We start from the raw sequence: 22,614 nt of genomic DNA on the forward strand, positions 1-22,614 counted from the left end.
CTCAAAAGGGGGCGTGTCGAAGATACTTAAGATAACTGAAACTATGTCTACAAATACTTCAGAATAATGTTAAGATTTGAGCTAGCTTTTTTCTCAAAGTTATAGGCTAAAAACTACGGAACCAATGAAACCTGATAAAAAGAAAGACCATATTTACGAAGACATCTGTGTGAAAAAAAGTTATCAAAAGTTGAAATAGAATAACTAGTCCTTCTATAAGAGAAACTAGTTAAACCTGGTTTTCTAAGCATATAGCCTAACATTAACAAGAGCTTTATAAGCATTCATTAGATTCTACATAATTACTGATCGAAAAAATATGTTAAGGTTAAATCTTTATCATAAATATAAAAAAAAGAGCCTAATAAAATACTTGCATCGGGAATAAGGGCATTCGACTGCCCTCGTGAGTAATAGCCTGAAGTCATCTTAAAGTCCTTCGATCTTCTCTAAACCAGGTAACGTGTAAGACGACGAGAATTTCAGTTATTCCATCGTCAACGAACGCCGAGTAAAGAACAAGTGTCTGATTTCTTGTTTAAACTTAGTAACTAGGGGAAACTAAGACGAGCCGTTCCGCTGTGTTGACTATTGGTAAATAGCCCGGACACACCGTATTGACCAGCCCAGAACGGTAGCCATGAATGCGCACACACGCATTGTCAGTGTCACTCGACGGATTAAACATATCCGTATATATATATGAAATAACATGATTTCAAAAAGACACCGAACATCTATTTCTTAAGTACATTCAAGTGGGCCTTTTACCAGACAGCATAAAAGCTTGCATTCCTCGAAGGTATTACATAAAATGTATTTCTTTATAGAAATAAAGACAAAGTTTGATGGAATATTTGACAGACGACTGACAAAAATGTCTAGTTCTATTCATTGCGCATGAAAAGCAAACTGGTTATGAAAACCTTTTTGAGATGATGGTTACATAAGTTTAGAAAAATAGACCGGTTTTCTGATAATACATCTGCCGTAGGTCCTATGTTGGGGGAAACTTAACCCACACCACCGAAGGCTTCCCCAGGATGATATCAACATTTGAAAGTGAAATTGACTGATTTGGTTCGTTTGGACATCATCTATTCCGCCAAATTCATCTATCATAATTTGGAATTGTAAGCCTTCAGATGTCTTGCAGGATAAATTGTCAGCCACAACTGTCGACTGGGTGCTGCTATTAGTTGTCAGTGGTATGCCCGCTGGCACAGAGATGAGTCAACTATATACAACATAGAAACTGAGAGAGGAAGTGACTACGAACATGAATAGCGTCCATATAATCGCTCCTTTTAATAAACGCACAACAGAAATGCAATTATCAGTGATGATGTCTCTTCAATCATATGACAATAGAAATGTTAAAATTCTATTAGAATGTTTCACCACATCTAGATAGATACAGCCAGCTCCAGCACGCAGCCCGGCCGCCTGCCCGTGTATCACAACTCTGGGAAACTAAACACGTGTCATATGTCCAATGATGTCTATAGATTGTACAATACAATGACAGAAAATTTCCGACCAGACTGAAGACGACTCAGAAATATAGCATATCGATAATCAGGTAAATCTAACACTTCAAACTTTGTGACCAAAAAATAAACTATAGCGAATAATAAATGATCACTTGTAACTAATTATTGTGGATAAGATTATCAAATTCCTTCACTAAATCTATTAAAAATGGTTTCGCAAAATTCGCAGTAAGTTTTGTAGTTGAAAACCTCTTTTTTTTAGAAAATTCCTTAACCAAATGTCGGCATATAATAAAAACTCTTCAGGTAGAATTGAATGAGTAATGACGTTTTGATTGAGTGATAATTTCCTTAAAAAGCTTCACGAACCAGAACAAATGGCCTACACGAATAAAACGGTGATCTTTATAAAGGAACTAATGCGCTTTTTATCAATTTCACGCTAGTTGAAGGCATGAATTTAACCCGGGACCCGGTAAATCAATGATCTAAAAAAACACTTCACCAAGCACATCATCAATTTATAATGATAACTACGCGATTATAGCTCACCTTGGGAAGACTACCGTAGTACGAATCTCGAAACCAAGACATTATCGAAAAATCTAGCCGCGAAAAAACTCCTTCTTAACGAAAACTGCGAAATATTGGTTAGGTATCCAATTACGAATCTAGATTCACGTCGAGTGATGTGTCTCGGGAGCCAGAACAGTGTCGAGGTGTTATAGGCTCAGCAGGCTAGTAGCAATGAGGCCATTAGCAGCGACGGTTCAGTATTTCAACACCGTCAGAGACACCTAGTCAGCAGTACTCGAATTAATCACCCCTAGCAACGTTTGCAATCGCGCGCGGGAACAAATCTGGACAGGCCCGCGATTTCAAACGAAAATACACGTCTTCTCGGGCAAGCCAGAGTCGGACAATAGGACCACAAACACCGGCTATTGTTTGACAACAGCAGCGCGTTAATGCAAAGTAAATTAGCCATTTCAACGACTACTCAAGAAGTTGGATTGAGGATAAATAATTACTTTGCAATAATTATAATCTTTTCGGGGGCGAAATTTCTTCAACTTCGATTTACGGTTTACGGACTGCAATCTGAGTATACAAACAGTCAATGAGAAATATATATATATATATATATATATATATATATATATATATATATATATATATATATATATATACCATCAGGAATCTATCTATTTGTTTGGTTAGAACAAGAGATGTCTATTTCTAGGGGGGTCAGTGTTAAATACCGCGTACAAACTCAAACTTAACTAATAAACCGTCGATTAAAATCCCTGTCATGCGTTCGTGATCACGTTTCATAAATTTACAATCAACGGTAAATTACGATAGATCTAATAAATATAACCAATTAAAAGCCGGCACATTAGAATTTTGTTCATAACTTTTATGAGAATTTCTAGATTGTATTATAGTACTTAAACCCTTATGATAGGTATTTATGATATAGTTTACAAGCCTCTGACCAATTCCAGTATGAAAAGCCTTGTAAGACTAGAGTTTTGACTTGTAAAACTAGCAGCAGTCATTAATAAGCAAAGATCTGTTGATTTCTAATAATAATTTTCAATTTTTTTTCAAGAATTTGGACAAGATTTACTTGTTTGGATCACTTTGTTTGTATAAACTAATTACTCATGTGCATGCCCTGTCAGGATAACAGTTAAATAACTGTAATTAACATTCAATTAATTACGACTAATCGAGAATGAGTATCAGTGTGTCAAATCTCGATCAAGAGCTGGGTAATTGGATCCACTGGATTCTAAGATCTAGGATTTTGAGCTATGAAATTCATCGACAATTCCGAAATTCTTGACCAAGAAAAGAGCTGAACTTTTCTTAGGAAATGATCTCATATTTAGTGTCTTCAAATCCCACAGAGGGGCAGCACCATACAGTCGTACTAAACCGATCTCCCTTGTCTCAGACATCTATAATACATAATCGACACTGAGCCCGTCACAACAATTTCAAATCACGAAAAATAATTACCGGCAGCATTTCGATTAGCACGAACTCGTTTGATTCATAGACGATCGTTTAAAAAAATCAATCACCGATAAATGATGAACAGTAATTGTTAGATATTGATTAATGATCTATTTTCACGTAGAGTTTTATCATTTTCATTATTAGACCGATAATCGACGGTTCACTAGCGAATATAAACAATACAACTTCATCGCGTTAGTCGTGTGTATCGTAGCGATTTGTTATTTAACGATAAAAATCATCTAACCGTGAAAACGTGTAGGTTTAGTTAGAGACTGTTTACACATTTACACAGTGGCAACTAGACCAGGCGTTGAGGAAAGGTGCAGTTTTTATTCGAGCTGAGAGATTCATCCAAACATTTCACATTGACCAGGGATGCTTCATAAAGCAAGGGTCACAGGGAAATTGGAAAAATCATTTCTCGGTTAAAGCAGCCAAGTCAAAAGCCTCTATCGGCGTTTCACCCTCAGTTTTAGATATTTTGAGAAAATACAACCGAAAAGGTCGCAAACTGTGAGAGGATGAATGCCAAATTTACAGGTTTTAATGATCTCTGTCTTGACAAAAAGGGCCACCTCAGGTGGAAGGCAGGGGCCCGGACCCCGGAGACCATCGCCTAAATCCACCCCTCAGTCAGAGTAATGCTGCCCCCTGTACATATCAAATTGAAAGAAAGCTCAACACAGAATCCTTGTAATTAAAGAACATTGAACAACGACAGTAAAGAACAAACAGAACAGCGTCAACTATAACGACAATTCTAATACATACTCTTGATGAAGACATGAATAATCTGTGTCTAATAGTTGACTGTTGGTGCAGCAGTGAGTGCAAGAAAAACAAGTGCATTCTTTATTATACACATCCTGACCACAGGATACAGCATGGTGCGGTGCAAGGATAATCCTCGGCTGGTGCCGGGATGATCTAAGCCGGATACATGCACAGATGTATGAAAATATGAAATCAACAACAAATCCATGTTTTCTATTGCCGGAAACAAGAGAAAACATCATGATGTTTCTTGTTTTCTAGTTCTGCACATTGTGTAACGAATAAACACAAAAACACTTTTTCTGTTGGAAATGTGTTTTCGATTGCTGTGTGCATCCGACTTAGAAAATCGTCAAGTGAAGGTGAAATACTCATCACCGAAACTGGGGACGTGTAATTGAAGAAAAAACTATCCATTATGAAGAAAAACTAAGATTCAATTTCTATGAGCCATTTTCAAAACTAGAATTGAGTCTAAATGTCATTGCTCACTTAGTTTTGAAAATGGTTCATAGAATTGAGTACAACTCTCTTTGTTTTCTTCATAAATATAGGTCTTTCTTCAATTGAATCATAGTCTATGGAAACCAACAGGGGGAAATGTTGTCTCCACAGACTGGGAAACAAGTGAAAGATGACAAGTGAAGTAGATTTAGAAACTGACCTTCTCGCTGAGAGCGTTGTATTTGATACCGATCTCATCTCTCTCGGCTCGAGTTGTCGCTAGTAAATCTTCAACTCGACTCAACTCGTGTTGAAGCATTCGATTCTCTTCCTGAACCGACGTTAAACCGGTAGCGGCCATATTGTCGTCTGCTGCTGCGGCGACCGGTTTCTCGTCCTCGGCGAGGTTTTTCGTGATGATATCGCGGATTCGCGCGGGCACTTTCTCCGGGGGCGAGCTGTCCGTATCTTTCAACGTTAATTCACCGTCGGTGTCTTTATTGAGGACGGTGTCTTCGAGTTTCTGAAACAGAAATACGCAATTCGTAAAATCCATTCTGCATCGTCGTCGCCGTGGAGCTGAACTCATTGTTATATGTACAGGTGAATAAGATCGACCTGTCTATACATTTTCTGATGTTATAGCAACAGCTATAACCGTGAATGAGGAGTCATCATCTCATTCACTGCTGCTCTCTTAGTCATCCTTCACTCCTCTGAGAGACAAACTCGAACCTAGATTCCGTAATAAAAATCATAATAGAGGAGGCTATTTTTACGTAACAACGCGTACAGTAGATTCTCTTTACCCCGGGAATCAACTGCCTCGGATTACTGCATGCCCAGGATCCAGCTCTTGAGTTAAGATTTGAGTTATTTAGCTCAGAGTTAACCCTAACTCATGCAACTCGATCCTGAGTTTACAGTTAACTCACAACTGTCCAACTGGATCCTGAGTTCAGAGTTAACTCTAACTCATGAATAGGCAACTGGATCCTGGACATATATATAACAGATTTTCTTACTCCAATTCATGGTGATAATGAACCATCCCTGCTCCGGCAGCCCCGGAATTCACACAACTCGGCCCCACGAGATCGGAGGCAAGTAGAGTCTACTTTACTGCTGTAAATAAAAAGGTTTTCCTCCCCGCAATAAACATTTATCAATCAAACGTAAATGGAGGACAATGTCCTCAAAATTAAAAAAGAATGAAAGTCTTTATCTCGATAATAAATGTTCTCCTGCCTATAAACACTTGACTTACTTATTGAGAATGATAAAACAGTATCCAAAATAATGACAGAAAATACAACAAATATAACCGAAAAACGTACACGCCAGTAAGCAAGGGTAGTACATGACTGTGAAAGGGTTCTGAATCAGTAGAAAGCCATCGATTCATCACAATTAGACGGCTTTTTGATGTACAAAAAGTAAAAGGGCTTGGACTCCCTGCCGTTTGAAAGCGGAGAGTGAAAACTTCACGTAGCGAAAGCAATGTTGATATAATATAACGATAAAAATTGTTTTAAAAAAAATATCTCAAAGCGCACGCAATATTTTATTTCGCGGACTGCTGAGTGGTTAATGGACATTCCGAATAGTTCATAATATTGCTAAAATACCTCATAGAGTTACCATCAAAAAAGTTCATGCTACATATACGATATAATATTCATAAGCTGAGGGGGGTACGCGGAGAGGAGAGCTTTTCAAGTGGTCATGCAATAAAAATCCATTTGGAACATAATGAACGTTTTTTTTTTCTACAAGGCCAACCAGATCCAATAATGAATTTACATCATTGCAGCAGAATTACATAGTAGAACGTCAGACGTCAGATAAAAAGAATGAAACTGAGTCAATAGATTAAAACAAAATTCATTGGTCAAGAACTAAAACTGAAAATTACAAGACAATGTTTGAACTGTTTGAAACGTTGATTCTTTTAATTTTTTATTTCAATTCTTGATTTCATAAATTTGATATCTAATCTTGGGTTTCAATCTTATCATCTATCTCCGTATCCTTTGATATAGACAGCTTTTCGAATATTACATGAGCAAATTTCATTGTGTATCTTGTTTTTTTGCGAAGAGGACTAACAGGACTCGTATTGAAGTATGGTAACTTTTGCTGATCACAGCAAATAAATTTGCTGCATTTCTTTTCTAATTTTCTAGAAAAGCTTGACAGTGAAGTTGAAATAAATACCCAACACATTAACGGTACTGATATAATGTCACCATTCTTTCTTAAGGAGGCATTGAAAAAGATATACGTCTCGTTTTTTGAATACACGCGTCGAGGGAAAACGATTGAACCGTGAACAGATTTAGACATCGTCGAAACAATAGAAACTGTATTTAAACTTTACACGAAAAACAGGGCATTCTTTACAATGATTGAAAGACTATTCATTTAGAGAGATAACCTTAGCATTGTAGAAAGATTTTTTACAGTCGGTTTACGGTGAGACGAATCCCGGGGTTTCATTATCAGATTTCTAACGTCCTGAGAAAATACAGAATATTGAATATTGTACACGTTATTCTTGTTTTCGCAATTATTTCTTGAATTTGAAACGTCAAAATGAAACCAGTTACAATTATCGCAGATTATTTTGACGGTATTGATTTTCAGTTAAATTTGACGGTGAATGCAAAACTACTGGAATAAGAATGCCAAAATAACGCGTTAATACCGAGGTTATTTTAATGCAAAATGTGAAAGAAGACAACCGGCCATTCATTACGATATATGCTTAGAAAAAGTCTTCTATTTTCTATGTTTAAAACCAATACGGGTTAAAGCTGGCCATAAATTCATACACTACATCAGGGTAAGTCACACGACCATCTTCGGAGACATATTTGATAAAACTGTATCTCAGTTCATATCAATCTCAGAAGAGGAGTTGAAGCAACATCTAATTTTCATTATTAACGTAGTCTTCGATATTGTGGGTGCTGTGTCTCCCGGTCTCTAGCTGCTCCCTGACTTCATCAACTGTCCCCAAATGCAAATTTATGTTAAACCAACTTTTGAATGTGTAGAGAAAAAATACTTTATAACAACGGATAATCACTGATTGACAATTGACAAGAAATGTGGTTTAAGTGAAATCATAGACGATCATGCACGAGTGTGATTGTTTGTGTATATATGAAGGGTGGTAGGGTAGAGGGTAACAGGAAGATTATTACAATATATAGCTGCACCTGTATCACTGACTCGAGCCCGGTGTCGTCTGCCGAAGGAACTGTTACAGCGCCACCTATAGTAATCTGACTTACACTGGCTGTAGTAGTAGTAGTAGTTGCCGATACTGCGGTGGTCACGCGTTCGATGACAGTACTATCACCGGTGACGACAGTAGACTGATTGTTGTCGATCTGTTCGATCTGTTCGACCTCCGCTGTCGTCGTAGTCGTCTCCGTTTGCTGCTTCTCCGTCGTCTGTTCGAGCGTCGTCGACATGAAGACGATCTTTATATCGAGTTCATCATTTACGATATTCGAAATATCTCAACAACTGAATCCACAAGCTACACGAATGAGACGTTTAATTAACTACTGTTACTCCTTGCATCGATACTTCAATTGACACGAATTCAAACCGATATCGGAATATCACATCACCGATTCTCATTAAAAGTCCGGCGCTCACTAAAACACGTCCCCTAAAACAACACTAACATCAGTATCACAATCACCGAGACTAGACACGATATCTTACGGCTATAAATATCGCGCGCAGAGCCCTCTACATTGACAATCGAACACTAATTCAACAGACGCCTGATCAATGAGTATTGTTGTTGCCAGGCAACGATGAAAAGCAGTACGGTGCCGCCACCCCGATGAATGAACCCTACGTAGTCGGTGGGTATTGTTTACGATACCGGTTCAGCTGACCTGAAGAGTTCTATCCAATCAGGTAAGAAACAATCATATCTTGAAATCCCTACAGTTGAATACCTTCACACACAGTGTCTGTCACACATACAGCACACGCAAATTATCAATATCAATTTATGCTAGTTTCAGTCTATACAGGCTGACAATATTTCTCTACTGCAAAATTTGAAATTTTAAATAAATCTCTGAAGATGGATCTAGATGTCAATGAAACTGATTTTTCAGTTGTTGTTTAATTAATATTGTGGGTATTTTAAATGATCAGTCAATTTATCGCGTTTTAGATAGAAGAGAAATTGTCAAGAAATTATGAGAAATGATCGAATGTGGAAGATAGAGATGTTTGATGTTTAATTATTTTACTTTAGAAAAGTAGAAATATTAATCCACACTGAATGTCGTGTCACCAAATTACTGGATACAAAAGAAAAAGCTCAAACTCAATAAATTGATCCATGTGCGAAGGGTTACTTAGAAATAAAAAAAATAAAATTAGACAAAATACTAGATAAAAAATGTTTGTCTTCGAACATATACCAATAATAATAAAAACAAACTAAAGCTTGGAAACACAAAAGCCCTACAATTAACTATACATAGATTGACTAAGTCCGATATTCTAAGAAGAATATTGATCACCAAGATATTAGCGACATAGCCTACCTGTAACCACAGTTTACAGTCCAGTGTCACTGACTGATATTCAGAAACTCAACTAAAACGCATCGCCCGCCCGCGTCCGATCTTTATCAATGTTATCATTACATTCCCAGTTATATCTAATGGATTTTTTTCTGATATTGAAATATGTACCATTCAAAATACTTTCTATTGAATCTCATCAGGGGGTACAACCAGCGGGACGTAAAAAGCGCTAATGCGTCGTAGCAGCAGGAAATAATGAAAGTATGGTTTCATCGGCCTACTTCAAAAAAAAAGGATCTTCCATGCAGAAAATTTTTATTCAAAAAGTATCACGTAAAAAGTATATAGTATTTCATTGATTAGTTCATATCATCATTACTACTATCACTATTGGACAGAATAGTGTCTGGGATGCGGTTCTCATTGTATGTAGGGATAACCTAGTTTGCCTAAGAGCTAAGAGGCATTAAAAAGATGAATACAGAATTTGGTTAGTAGCTTCAAGAGGACGGCCAAGAGAAATATCTTGAAAGAAAAAGAGGTCCCAATAAATGTCCCCAAATAGAGGTTGTCCTCTGAAGGCAGAGGTAAGCTCTAATTAGTCCGCTAGAACCCTCAACTCTGAACTGTTTTTGTTTGTGTGTGTGTGTGGTGGGGGTGGAGTATGACTGTAGTAAGGGGGAGGGGCAGTGGAGCTGACACAAACTGGATGAATGAAATTTTTGTTGAAGAATTCACTCAACCATGAACTCGACACACCCGACAGCCGGACACGGCCCGACCCTCTGTGTAGCCGTCTGCACAGTGCACATGCTGACTCTGACCGACAATGACATGACAACCAACCAGTTTCATTAGGGATTTCAGGTCACGTGATCAAAATGTGTCATAATTAGCGTTTTCCACGCTTCAAATTTTCAATCGCTCATAAAAAACGTATTCTATATCCGATTGAAGCCAAACTTGCTCAGTATACTCAATTTACCGGTTATTTGTTGTGGTGTAAATTTCATGAGTGTATCTTGCCTAGTTACGGAGCAATAAGTCGTAGTTCGGCGCGCGTCGGCTCATTTCTAGGAAACAAGATGGCGGCCATGTTTGTTCATGCATTTTTCAAACACGTGAAAAACGCATGCAATTTTTTGGGTCAAATCCGCGAGCCGGCTGCTGATTGGCTGGATATTTGACCTCAGAATATTTTAAGAACATGTTTCAAGTAGAGCATGTCGGTGCGTGCAAGTTTTGGTAGGCCCTGTATCACTCGGAAAACGTCGTAAACACACTTCAAAGTGCTCATACGCTAAAATTAATAATTTTAACTACTTGCACTCTACTACATGATAAAATAAGATACTTTATATATTGTTTTCAATTATTACTTTTAAGATTGATTGAGTAGTCTTTCGCGGATTTTGACCTAAAGTCGGCAAGGCGCTTCAAATTGTTTACATCCGGGTCACTGCCGGCTCACACCGGCTGCCAGCTGATCAATCAAAACACTTCCTGGTTCATTTTTACCACTCTAAATGTCAATTTAGCAAGTAAAACGTCACTTTCACTCATTAAACTCATACTTTATTACGAAATCGGCAATATATAAGACGAATAATGGTTAGGCCTACCCAATTTAAAAACTTTGAGTATTTTGCACAAGAATCCAAGTTTTGTCTAAATTTTAGCTCATTTTTTGCTAAAAAGAAATTTTATTTTTCCTATCTGCTTCACCTTTAGGTAATCATCTCATCTTGAATACTAGGATATCCCCCTGAAAAGCAGTTGTTATTCATTTGTTCATGGTTTTTCAATTCCAATTGTCGACCCTTTCGCTAAATAACTGCCGCTGCTAGGCCTAAAATACCCACCAACCAATGGTTAATCAAATATATTCTAGAGGATTATATTATCAATTTTCTTTTTCATTCGAATGACTTGCCTAGAAGGAGACCTTTAATTAGATACCAAACATGACATACTTTTTTAAAATTGACTTTCCGATGAAATATCGACGCAAAACAAGATGGCCGCCATTCCTCGAGCCTCAATTTGAGATATCATGATATAGATATTTCATGGGTAAATCTGTTAGGGCCTAGGGATCTCTAAAGAAAAACAAAGGCTTTTCCATTCATTTCAATTTGATTTAATTTCGGAAAACCATGTAGTACGTAGATCTCTTCAACGCTTTATCCTATTCTTCTGCGGCAACTGAGTATCTGAAATATAATGATATTATTAGTATCTTTTATTTCAGAAGGCTTTAAAACATTGAACTTATCCACTAAGATTATTTATTTCAAATAATAATGGTCTATAAGGCCATATCGAATCAACTAAATACATTAAAGATGTAGTTAATTAGATTCAAGATGGCCGCCTTGATACTTACTTTATGGTTACCGTGGTAATCGGTATCACCCTGATGCACGATATCTTCGGTACATTATCTCAAAATTGATATTCCATGTCTTAAGTATCATTTATCTTGAGAAATAAACTATAGTATTGCGTGTTAATGGTTATAGAAGTGAGTATTAATTAGATAATTAGTATGCAAATTAGCCTAATTTACATATTTGTGCAATTACTTACATGAATCTAAACAAACTTTGTATAGACAACATACTGACCAAGTTTGGTTTTAAACAGATAAAAATTCTCGGAGTTATATTGGTTTTAATGTTGAATTTAATTCCTTTATGTGGCTAAAAAGCAGCAAAACCTAGACACTTCCTGTCTGATACTTTCATTGGAAATGAACTAGAGTGTATTGCGCAATCGAATGACAAAAATACCCCAAATTTCCACCCTTAGATTGCTTATAACTTTTGAACCGCTTGACCAATTTTGATTCTGTAAAGTGCTGTATGCTTATGCTATCCCCTTCTTCATTTTAAGCTATTAGAAAGACACATAGGACACATAGAAATTTTCAACCTGAAATCCCTAGTTTCATTCAGCCTCAGTTCGTACGTGTGGATCAATTTTGAACCTCCCCAAAACGAAAAATCTTACCAGCAACAAATGAGAGTCGGCCACAAAATACTGCAGCTTTCATTCATCAGCGGATTATCCGTTAATCTGCTTTAATCAATCCGTTAACGTACGGGTAAACAAACAAACATTACGGCGGCCCACATGTACTTCCGCATTATTTCTGTGACGAACAATTTCATTGGCTGAAAACTGAGCCGTCAACGGAAGTATTGCCGACTTCGATTGGCTGATTGACATTAATCTCTCGCGCTACCGCAAATTAAAGTTTTCATAAAGTTTATACATTATCTAATTTATAGAAATTTCTATAAGTCTCTGCGCTATAAGTTTAACAAATAAAGATATTTGATTATCTTATTCAGATTATTGAATTGATTTGAGGTTTATGGTGTGGAGATTAGGAGTTGTTTACAAATGGCGGACCATGGTGCTTTACGAGTTACACAGGTACTATTAAAATCCAACGTAATCTATCCACTCCCCGAGTAATGACAATCAGTATTTGCTGCTGAATAATGATAACTAAAATCTGTTCTACATTCTCGGCTGATTTTGGAAGGATGAACTTTACTTCTAAAATATTTAAGTGAGATTTTCAAGTAATGACCGCCCAACAAGTCTTGTTGAATGATGAGAATTGACTTATAGTCTAGTGAATGAATGATTTAGATTGACACTACAGCAGATGCAGTATAGTATACATCTTCCCTGGCAGGGATTCGAAACTGATGGCATTACAAATTCAATACTCGACCACGGCACAAAACCATGCAACACTAGTAGAAAGGGTATGCAGGTATATAGAGCAGGTTTGGCTCAGTTATCAGGAATGATCGTCCCATCTTCACCAGTTTCACTATCTATAGTTGTGGGAGACAGCTCTTCTGATCATTGACCATAGTTTATTTAAGGTTCTCTTTTTTATTTTACAGTTAGATTCCTCGGAATTGGATAATGAAGTTCTGTCATTGCTATCTTCACAATTATCAAACATTTTCAAGTATTTTAAGGTAAATGCTAATTTCAGAAATAAGCATCTTTGAACTGTTCTCTATTGGCAGAAGATTGTCAATGGCATTATTCTTGTTAACGCAATTTTTCCTAAAATCTCACTCGAAGCCTTTTTCTATTTCAGCCGAGGTTTCTCTCAAAGTATGAACCTGAAGTCAAAGCATTGCTACGCCTTGTGACATGGAAGGTAAGTTGTCGACCTAAACTCAAAAGCTTTCCTCAAACGCGACCGGCGCGAATCAAACTTTGCGTGTTCGTTATGATTATTAACATGCATCATTAATTAACACAGAAGTTCGTTAGTTGAATGATGATTATGATTGCGTTGTCTCGTCCCTGCAGGGGGTGCTGTATTATCTATTGTACGTTGATGGATTGTCTATAGACAGTAACAGTAACAGTACCGTGAACTGTCTTGCATCTGTGAAACAATAGTTCCAGACAATTCTTCGCCGCATCCTGTGTACATTATTAATATGCACCATTTCGGTTTTCTATTTATCGAATTCTATCACGCAATTATTCAATATATTAATAATATTTGGTAGGAAACTTTCTCACAATTTCACCGGTTTCGAATTCATTGTAATAATCACGAGCGTTTAATGTTTCGTATTTACACGCTCTTTTATTTATTCGAACGAAAGTTTGAATCAAAGTTATCGAATGTTTGATCGGCGTGAACCGTCGGGAGGCCATTTATAGAAATCGATTTGAGAGACCGGTAAATTCAGTTGCACCGCGACCGGTATGTGAACTGTCCAGTGCTTCGATGGGTGCATATTCTAGAATATTCTAGAATAACCACAATCAAATGTGGAAAATAAACAATATGATAAAAACCATTTATGTACAGAATTAAAAGTTTGAAACCAAGAATTTATTTTTATCAGAAGTTAAAAATGACACTTTCTCTAGAGACCATTGTCAGGTATAAATAAGATGACATATAGCGCCGTTTTCACTATGATACAAAACAGCATTGTCCATTAAATTGTTAATATTTCCCCACAGCCTACTATAAACATCAGTCATCTCCCCCGGGAGAGAAGTAACACCCAAGCAGCTATAGACACTAATGAGTCATCTATCAGACCAGGTACCCAATTACTGGGTAAAGAGAGGCAATGAGGATATGTGTCTTGCTCAGGACACTGTGGTAATATACTGGTAGATCTGCGTTTTCTAAATAGAGTATATTTTCTGACTACGTGCAAACTTTTTTCTAAAGATTTTGTTGAATCAATTAGCTGTTACGCGTATTAGCAAATCCGAAACTTGCCAGACTTTTAAGTTAATCTTAGAAATTGAGTTAATAAAAAAGTTGAATCATATATAGACCCTACCTGTTTTACTGCCCATGTCTGAATATGTAATACATTTATTATACTCTGGCAGTATAGTTGAGTGAATCTATGGTATGAACTATACACATGGATTAACATAAATTACAGTTAATATAATTTTGCACTTCAGATTAGTAACAGTGTGTCACCTGTTTGCACTAAAGACGAGACAATTTAAATTCCAAACTGACTGTCACTGTTGGCACCTTTCAGTGAAACAATAATTAAAGCTGATTACAAAATGTCAAGTTACTGAAATTTCTAGATACATGATATTCTTTAATTATTTGAGTATTGTTTGAAGCGTGTCCTAGTTTAAAAAAAAACGTTTTAGTTCACAGTTCAAGTTCTATTATCCGTGTCTATAACATATCATCAACCAACAGACAAAACTCCCTCACTCTCATCGCAACAAAGGCTTTTTTATGAAAATTTCAAACTTTGAAATAGAAATGACCAACTGAGGAACTAGTTAACGCATAACGGAAACATGACAATAATCGAGATCGATCGAACACTTACCGGTGCCCATACTACAGAACGTGTATCTGTGATACGTGCGGGTAAGCTATACCTCTCACTATCATCGCTGAGATACCCTGGCGCCGCTGCTAACTGACTGACGACCCACGATGACATCACTACTGTCTTATATCATATCGCTTTATATATACGTACATATTTATTATTCTATATTACCGGGACTATAGTCAGAGAGTGAGCTGCAGTCTCTATAGCCACACGAGCAACAGTCAATCAATTCATATTGATCAATCGTAGTCGACAGTAACAAATCTGAGTTTATAACGCTGTCGTCATTACAGGTCTAATCTATAACAAACACACATCTCTCTCTCTCAGTGTGGGTGACTGTGAATTGACTACACACGATTATACGTAATACAGTATTCTATTAATTACCCGGCGTTAGTTGATGTTGGCCTTGTTTTTTATTCATCAGCGGATAAAGATATGTCGGAATTCGAAAGGATCTTCCCTCACATTTGTTGGACTGCAGTATTATTATATAGTATGATTTTTGCTTATAAAACGAATAAGTTACAGATTGGCAAATAGATTAATTGTACACCACTTGCCTCCAATCTTGTTGACCAGTAAACTTTCTCAGATGCAGCTAGTGAATTGCGGGTTGTCGATACATTAATTGGAGTAGCTAACTTTAAAACATTTTGTCTAGGACACTTGGTCTGTGAGGCAATCAGCTCCGCGGTAATCGCAATCTACTGCGATATATTTGATGATTGGTAACTGATTAGATATCTCATCAATAGTTCTGTTTGTAGGGGACAGCGTGGGACATTTTAAACCATTCTTGGCATTCACAATAAAACGGGTTCATGAAAAAGTTTAAGATACTGTGCGCGCTTTATATTGAAATTATCGCTGACGATTATTAATTTATTCATATATTGTCTTCTAAATCTATCCTTCATGCAATCAATACTAATTATTGTTATTAACTAATCAATCGTAAGGTCGCGTGGACCCGTGTATTGTTTTACTGATAATGCGCAATCGTAAATATTTCAGTAATGATTCGCGGTGTGTAATTGAATAAAATAGAATGGTTTATTATATCATATTCAGACATCTTCTATTCTCCGTATGAATACGACTGTCGAAAGTCAGGAAAGTTCGAACTGATATCGGATGATATTCAACTATTCAACAGTGACAGAAGTGAATAATGATCGTCCAGATGATTTCAACTGAATCTCTGCATTTTCCCGGTCGCAGTACAGCCCCTGCACACTTTGATGTGGAGAATGATAAAGTCAAAACCGACTACAGCAGAGAACTCGCTTAATTCGGATTTTCATTAATTCTGATGAAGTATTTGGTCCATTTAACCTGGAACCATGTTAAGATTATTAATAATTTGGATTTTAAAAAATCTGGGCAGTCCCTAGTCATTAGAATTTATCTTGTAAAAAAGACGCAATGTTTCGAACTATCCCCATGAGACTCATCATTGTCATTTTACCAAATTTAAGGTTACACTAAGTTGAAGACCAGAACGTAAAGTAGATAAAAAAAACTTGCATGGTTAAACAACTCTGTACATTTAGAATAGTCTCTGTGCAGTAATAAAAATATTTAGAATTGTCGAAAAATGTCTGCCTTATGATTAATGGTAGCGACTTCTCGACTTAGACCTCAAATTCAACTATATTCTGACCTTACTGGTCAATCCAGGAATACCAACACCTAGATATCGTCTGAAAGCTATTCTAAAGCTATGAAACGAAAAGAATGATGAAAAATTGAGATATTTCGAATACTGACATTTCTTGGTTTGACTCTGTAGACGGGATCCATTCTTTCTGTACAGTATACAATTTCACTTTTCGTCTCCTCTACGAAAAAATCATTGCGAAATCTTTTTTTCGACATTTTCGCGATGAAATTCTCTCGAAAGATATGCACTTTATACTCGCTGGTCAAACTTCCCTCCGTGAAATGCGTAATTCCGTCGAGATCATTCCGCGAAATGATTTTCTATCCGAATACTTTTTCACGCGACAAAAATTTTACGGCTGACATGAATCGATAAAAAGCTGATATCCGTTTCGCTATTTTTTCCAACACCGAATGATATTGAATTCGTTGTCGGTTTCGGGAATAATTGGTCGTATCTACGCTACTGGAATGTCATCGAATTCGAAAAGCAATTTGCGATATTGACAAGAGTTCATTTGTTACGTTGAAGTGAGTCCTGGTTGATATCGCGTTATCAAACTCTGATCGAAAATATTTGAGTTAACGACGATTCTGTCGCTAGTGGAAAAAGTGTAACAAATGAATTATTGATAAACCAGAATTATGCGTGAATGAAATTCCATATTTTCATGAACTGAAGCTACTGAACCGATGGACTGTCCTGCTATCGATAAAGCTTTAAAGGGGGCATGGCAGTAAGAAAATGGAAAATATCTCTTGAGAAAAAAATTGTAGAAATAGTTGGTACCGTGGGATGATCATACGTACATTGATGACTTCAAATCTCAAATGACTACTTAAATTGAGTGAAATAGAAATACATGAAGTCGGGCTTGAAAATAGCGATGACTGGTGCCACTTACCTAAACTTAGCTAAAAGTCAGGGAAATTTGTCGAGATTGTTAAATCATGCGTAAAATCAAACAGTTTCCGCCTATAACTTACATATTCGACTCTGTTAATTGATTGGATTCTTAGCAGATCGAGTCAGGGAAAAGCGAGTCCAATAAAAAGTGGCCACCATATAATGGAAATTATTTGCTGAAAATAGCAGTTTTTGAGGAAAACATTTTTTGACTTACTCGTGTAAATTTCGGGATATCGTCCATATATCCGGAGTGTGGAATATCAGCCATGTTTGCCGCGTTTTCAAACACCAAAACAACAAGTTGAAATCCGACGAGCTCTAGTTATGTGTTTTATACGCCGGTGCAGTGTAGATTGTGTCGTTAAGCGAGCGAGCGAGCGAGCACTGTGACTGTCCTGGACACGACCGGTCACCGCGTGGAGTGTCGGTTGGGAGACGACTATTGTATACTGGATTATTATGAATCTCGGCTTGAGACTTCTGTTCTAATCTCTGTCTGTTTTGTTCTATGGCGATACATTACAATCTTAAGCTGTGCTTTATCTTAATTTTACAAATAATTGATTAACAGCATTGTATAAGAATAAGAGGATTTTGAACTATTATTTACGGATATAGTTTCATAATTTTGAATTTTATGACGCGCGATTCAGGTTTTCAAAATATGTTCAGTACTTGTCAAGGTTAACTCCGGCTCGAGGCATGTTCAGGAAAAATGTTTCTAGGTGGTAGCTGTTTTTCAACGTTCAAAAATTCAGGTATCTAGAGATGTTTTGAAGACACCTGTTCGATGTGGTGTTTCTGTGTGTTGTAGGAAATTTTTAGGGCAGCAAACAGTATTTTAAAAAGACGTATTTCCTGGAATAATGAAGATTAGATCTTACGTATTAGACCCCCTGCTTGTACTTCTTAATGTGTCACACCTGAAAGAAGTTTAAGCTGAAACTAGTCCATACTATAGCCGCGATCACACTGAGACGACTAGACCCGGGCTTAATTGGCCCGGACCAGGCTGGAGTCAAATTTGGCCCTTGCCTAATTAGAGAGTGCATTCACACTGAAACCACTCCTTCAATACTAAACAATGCTTATGAAGCGAAATGAATCACTTCCGATGCCAGTTGCAATTCGCATGCAATAATTTGACCCATGCTAAAATTTGGTTGGGCCATAAGCACGGGCCCATTTGGCATCTGTGCGAACAGCAAAATTTGCTTGTGTGTTCACGTCTAATAGTTAAGAGTTCTCTGTTTCTAGGAGATCGTGAACATGGGAAATAATGCGGAGTGACTCGAGAACAGGTTGTTTAATTTTCGCAAGTGCAACGTTTGATTGTAACATGAATGTGTGAAACACTGTTCGTAACTCGTAATATTTGAGGAAATATCGTTTCTATTTGAATGGATTAAATTCACGACATTCTAAACCTTCAGTTTCCTGCATTGATCACGGTCGAGATTAAACAGACACCGGGTTACATTATATCCGTTGGTATTTGTTTTGTAACGCCGCTAGCCGGAGAATAAATGAAGAAAACAAACAATACTTTCCCCTCGCGCAGGTTTCCCATTTTGCTAATGGTCTTCAAATATATACCGGGCTATGTTTGATTAGGCTTCCGGGGTCCGGTATTGCTTGTCAATTTGTGGAACGAATTGAAATCCTGTTTGACAACAGAAAATACTCACGTAATGATGGGAAATCCTTTACAAATTATCAACGTACTAAGTGAAAGTAGGGCCAGTTTTATGAACTTATTCAAATTAAGCGGCTTAAATCGGGTTTGAAATACGTTCTGGCTCGTGTTGGAAATGTGATGAAATAAACAATTAGCGTATGGCCCCCACACCCTCTTAAATTGACAATCAATCCTTTCAAACGCTAATCATCGAGTTGAAAGCTTCTTCTGGTTTTAATTGACCGATTCTCCGGGGAGTTCTAAGATTATTCTTTCCCAAACCGAAACGAATAAAAGACATGAAATGTTTAAGCAGTCATGGAATGTTGATTTAAGTTATTACAGTTTAATGCGTTAGCCTTCTTCGTCTCACAGTTGGTAGTCGAAATGCACTTACCATAATACATTATTGAAAAGCCAGTTTTATAGACTATTGGTATTGACGTTAACTCCAGGGTCTAATTTCATAAAATTAACGTGATTGAATTAAACACGGGGCAAAGAAAAAGAAGGGCATTTTTCAGATAAAGCAGTTATAGCAGGCTCCCCCTCGATATTAGAAAATATTTGCAGAGAAACATCCTTGAAGATTCAATTTCTGAGAGGATGTGTTACAATTAACAAGTTGTGAATGCTTTCATGACAGAAAGGGATCTCAGAACCCCTGGAAATACCCCCTATAAATCCACCCTTGATTGACTCATCGAAATTGTTACTAGCCTGAAAAAAAACCTACGAAAACGATTTCATTTTGAAAGTTATCAGATTTTATTCTCTGATTTTTCAGTATTCGATGTTCGTATTTGATTCGACTATTGGACAACAATTACTACGACTCAGCTATAGAGACCCGGGACCAGCGGCGACCGGTGGTGGACCAGCGGTGACCGGTCGACGACCGGCGGTTAACCGTCTATCATCGAGTAAGAAGATTCTCTACGCTGTTTTAACGATCGGTTCTCATTGGTTGAACGATCGGTCGACGGATTTAAAATCATCGACAACTCGTTTTAAATATCATCAACTGGTAATTTCGCTTTCATTGATTCCCTACATGTAGGATATGGACTTAGAATTGGCTTCCGTATGACATTTACAAGAACAAAGTGACTCCCGATTCCTCGAAATTTGAAATTTTCTCCTCTAACAATAATTGAAGACTCTTCCTTAAATCCAGGAATGTCCTGTGGAAACCCCATTTTAAAAATTGCATATTTTTCTCTACAAAATTTGTTTCAGATGTGGAAGATTGTTGACGTATTTGAGAAATGTCTGAAGTTGGCGTCGTTGGTGAATTTCGCCGTGTTTTTACAGCAGGGATGTTATCAGTTACTGGTCGAACGGATTGTCGGTCTGCAATCAGTTTTCCCTCGTCGGCAATACGTACGACAACTGAGCTACGAATTCATGAACCGTGAACTACTGTGGCACGGGTTTTCTGTAAGTATCCAGCGTACAGATAGCGACTCGTAGTCATAAAAGCCGCGATCACACGGAGATGATTTAACCCGGGCCAAATTGGTACGGATCAGAGCGTGGTCACATGCAAACCACTCACTTGATACTTAATAACAATGCTAGATTGGTATAGAACTAAGTTCATCTTAAGTCTAGCGCACATCGACACAGCGATTGGAGACAACTAGTTACAAGGCAGTTTTCGGCGCATGAGAGGAACTGGCTGGATACGATCAGTTGCTTGAATGTGTCGATGTGAGCGAGCTTACGATTGGTAAGCGTCGATCTATCTCCAGTTCCAGCCAGTTGCCCATGTTCTACTTTCGAGCAACTGGTTGTACTCAATCGCGGTCATATCCGTCGATGTGCGCGCTCTGGATCTCGACGATCGACACGCGCCATGCAGTTGCTGCAACTGACCGGTTGTAACTAGATTTCGATGTGCGCGGGGTAATCGTTCGGTATCAACTAGTTGTCTCCAATCGCAGTGTCGATGTGCGCTAGGCTTTAGATTGGTCTTAAATCTAAGCCATAATCAAGTGGCTCCTGCCGATATTACCATTATTCGCAATCCATTTACCATGTCCATTATTTGGATTTGGAAATTTACCAGTCATTAGCAGTAACTACAGTCAAAGCCTGTCATTAATTCTTATTCTACTGCTCACTAAACACCAACATTACTTTTTGAGAACTAATATGCCTAATCTTGCTCAAATTCAATGAAAATACTATTCTTTATATTGCCAAATTTGTTATAACGCTATATTTAGATTGATCCCGATGATAGCATTACAGTAGAAAACACTTTTCGCTGTCTGTGACTGTGTTCATTTTACTTGCAGGAATTTTTATTATTCGTTCTGCCATTTATAAACTTTCACAAGATCAAAAATGCCGTACAACGCGTGTTTCACAGTCGTAGTACAGCAGACGGACTCGGCGATAAGAACATGGACGAGTGCGCCATCTGTGGGCAATCTCCGATCGGACCACGTGAAATCGGTTGCAATCATGTATTCTGTTACTATTGTATACAGGTACTGTATTCATACATCATACCATCATTACAGAGAAACCTCAATACGACGAACTTCAGGGGACCAGAAAATATTTTCGCTCACCAAATTTTAATTGAAATGTAGAAGAAATGTAACGCGGAAGACCGAGTAACTACTAGCGACACCTGGCGGATCCTCGCTTGCTAGAGGTGGAATCCTCGATTGCCACAGTATCGATGTGGGTTCTCTAGTATCCAATTTGGGACAAAATTCTAGGTTCGTAATAACCGAAAAATCATTATATCTGAGGTCATTGTAATGAGGTTCCACTGTAGTTTGCTCTTTATCTTAGAAATGTTCATCATTTGAACCAGATTGATGTCAATTCTCTGATCCTCGTTTCAGAGTAATGTTCTCGCTGATAGCAAGTATTCGTGTCCTGTTTGTGGACATAGTTTATCAAGTACGGACGAAATCAAACCCGTTCAAGTCTACATCGAATTAAACGACGTTACGTGACCATTCTATTCACCTTGTTAAAAATTTGTTACAAATAAATGTTTTAGATAATTTGAAAATTTGTTTTTCTACTTACATTTTGTTCCCGATTTCATATATATATAACCTTTTCTGGTGCTCGCGATAGAACTTAAGGAGTCGTCCCCACACACGGTCAGATTACATTTGGAGGCAGTATAATTTTATTG

The 22,614-nt window shown here is 37.4% G+C and overlaps 2 protein-coding genes and 1 long non-coding RNA gene across 7 annotated transcripts in view; 1 reads left to right on the top strand and 2 right to left on the bottom strand.

The window, feature by feature from the left end:
* The window catches only part of LOC141907967 (uncharacterized), a 34,513-nt gene extending 26,229 nt beyond the window's left edge, over nucleotides 1–8,284 (bottom strand). Inside the window, exons 1-2 of the mRNA XM_074797697.1 lie at nucleotides 8,042–8,284; nucleotides 4,963–5,265 (exon numbers count right to left, since the gene is read on the bottom strand). Of these exons, the coding sequence (XP_074653798.1) occupies nucleotides 4,963–5,265; nucleotides 8,042–8,224 (486 nt within the window). The 5' untranslated portion in view covers nucleotides 8,225–8,284. The remainder of the gene's footprint in view (nucleotides 1–4,962; nucleotides 5,266–8,041) is intronic.
* On the top strand, nucleotides 1,428–22,447 carry LOC141907968 (peroxisome biogenesis factor 2-like). Of its 4 annotated transcripts, none has more exons than XM_074797698.1 (8): nucleotides 1,453–1,582; nucleotides 12,667–12,751; nucleotides 13,237–13,314; nucleotides 13,440–13,502; nucleotides 20,236–20,475; nucleotides 20,688–20,888; nucleotides 21,752–21,946; nucleotides 22,313–22,447. In XM_074797698.1, the coding sequence occupies exons 2-8, from the start codon at nucleotides 12,719–12,721 to the stop codon at nucleotides 22,424–22,426; spliced, it is 924 nt and encodes a 307-aa protein (XP_074653799.1). In that variant the 5' UTR covers nucleotides 1,453–1,582; nucleotides 12,667–12,718; the 3' UTR covers nucleotides 22,427–22,447. The 4 variants fall into 4 exon arrangements, with proteins under 4 accessions (XP_074653802.1, XP_074653799.1, XP_074653800.1 ...); XM_074797699.1 differs by lacking the exon at nucleotides 1,453–1,582 and adding an exon at nucleotides 8,615–8,684; XM_074797700.1 differs by lacking the exon at nucleotides 1,453–1,582 and adding an exon at nucleotides 10,837–10,851.
* On the bottom strand, nucleotides 10,916–12,445 carry LOC141907969 (uncharacterized). Of its 2 annotated transcripts, none has more exons than XR_012619563.1 (3): nucleotides 12,323–12,445; nucleotides 11,697–11,791; nucleotides 10,916–11,523 (listed from the first exon to the last, which is right to left on the bottom strand). It is a non-coding gene; the product is annotated as an uncharacterized LOC141907969 (long non-coding RNA). The 2 variants fall into 2 exon arrangements; XR_012619564.1 differs by having other exon boundaries at nucleotides 11,697–11,804; nucleotides 12,323–12,416.
* Nucleotides 22,448–22,614: the final 167 nt, after the last annotated feature.

This window comes from Tubulanus polymorphus, chromosome 7 (assembly GCF_964204645.1).
Source record: "Tubulanus polymorphus chromosome 7, tnTubPoly1.2, whole genome shotgun sequence".
Taxonomy (NCBI): domain Eukaryota; kingdom Metazoa; phylum Nemertea; class Palaeonemertea; order Tubulaniformes; family Tubulanidae; genus Tubulanus; species Tubulanus polymorphus.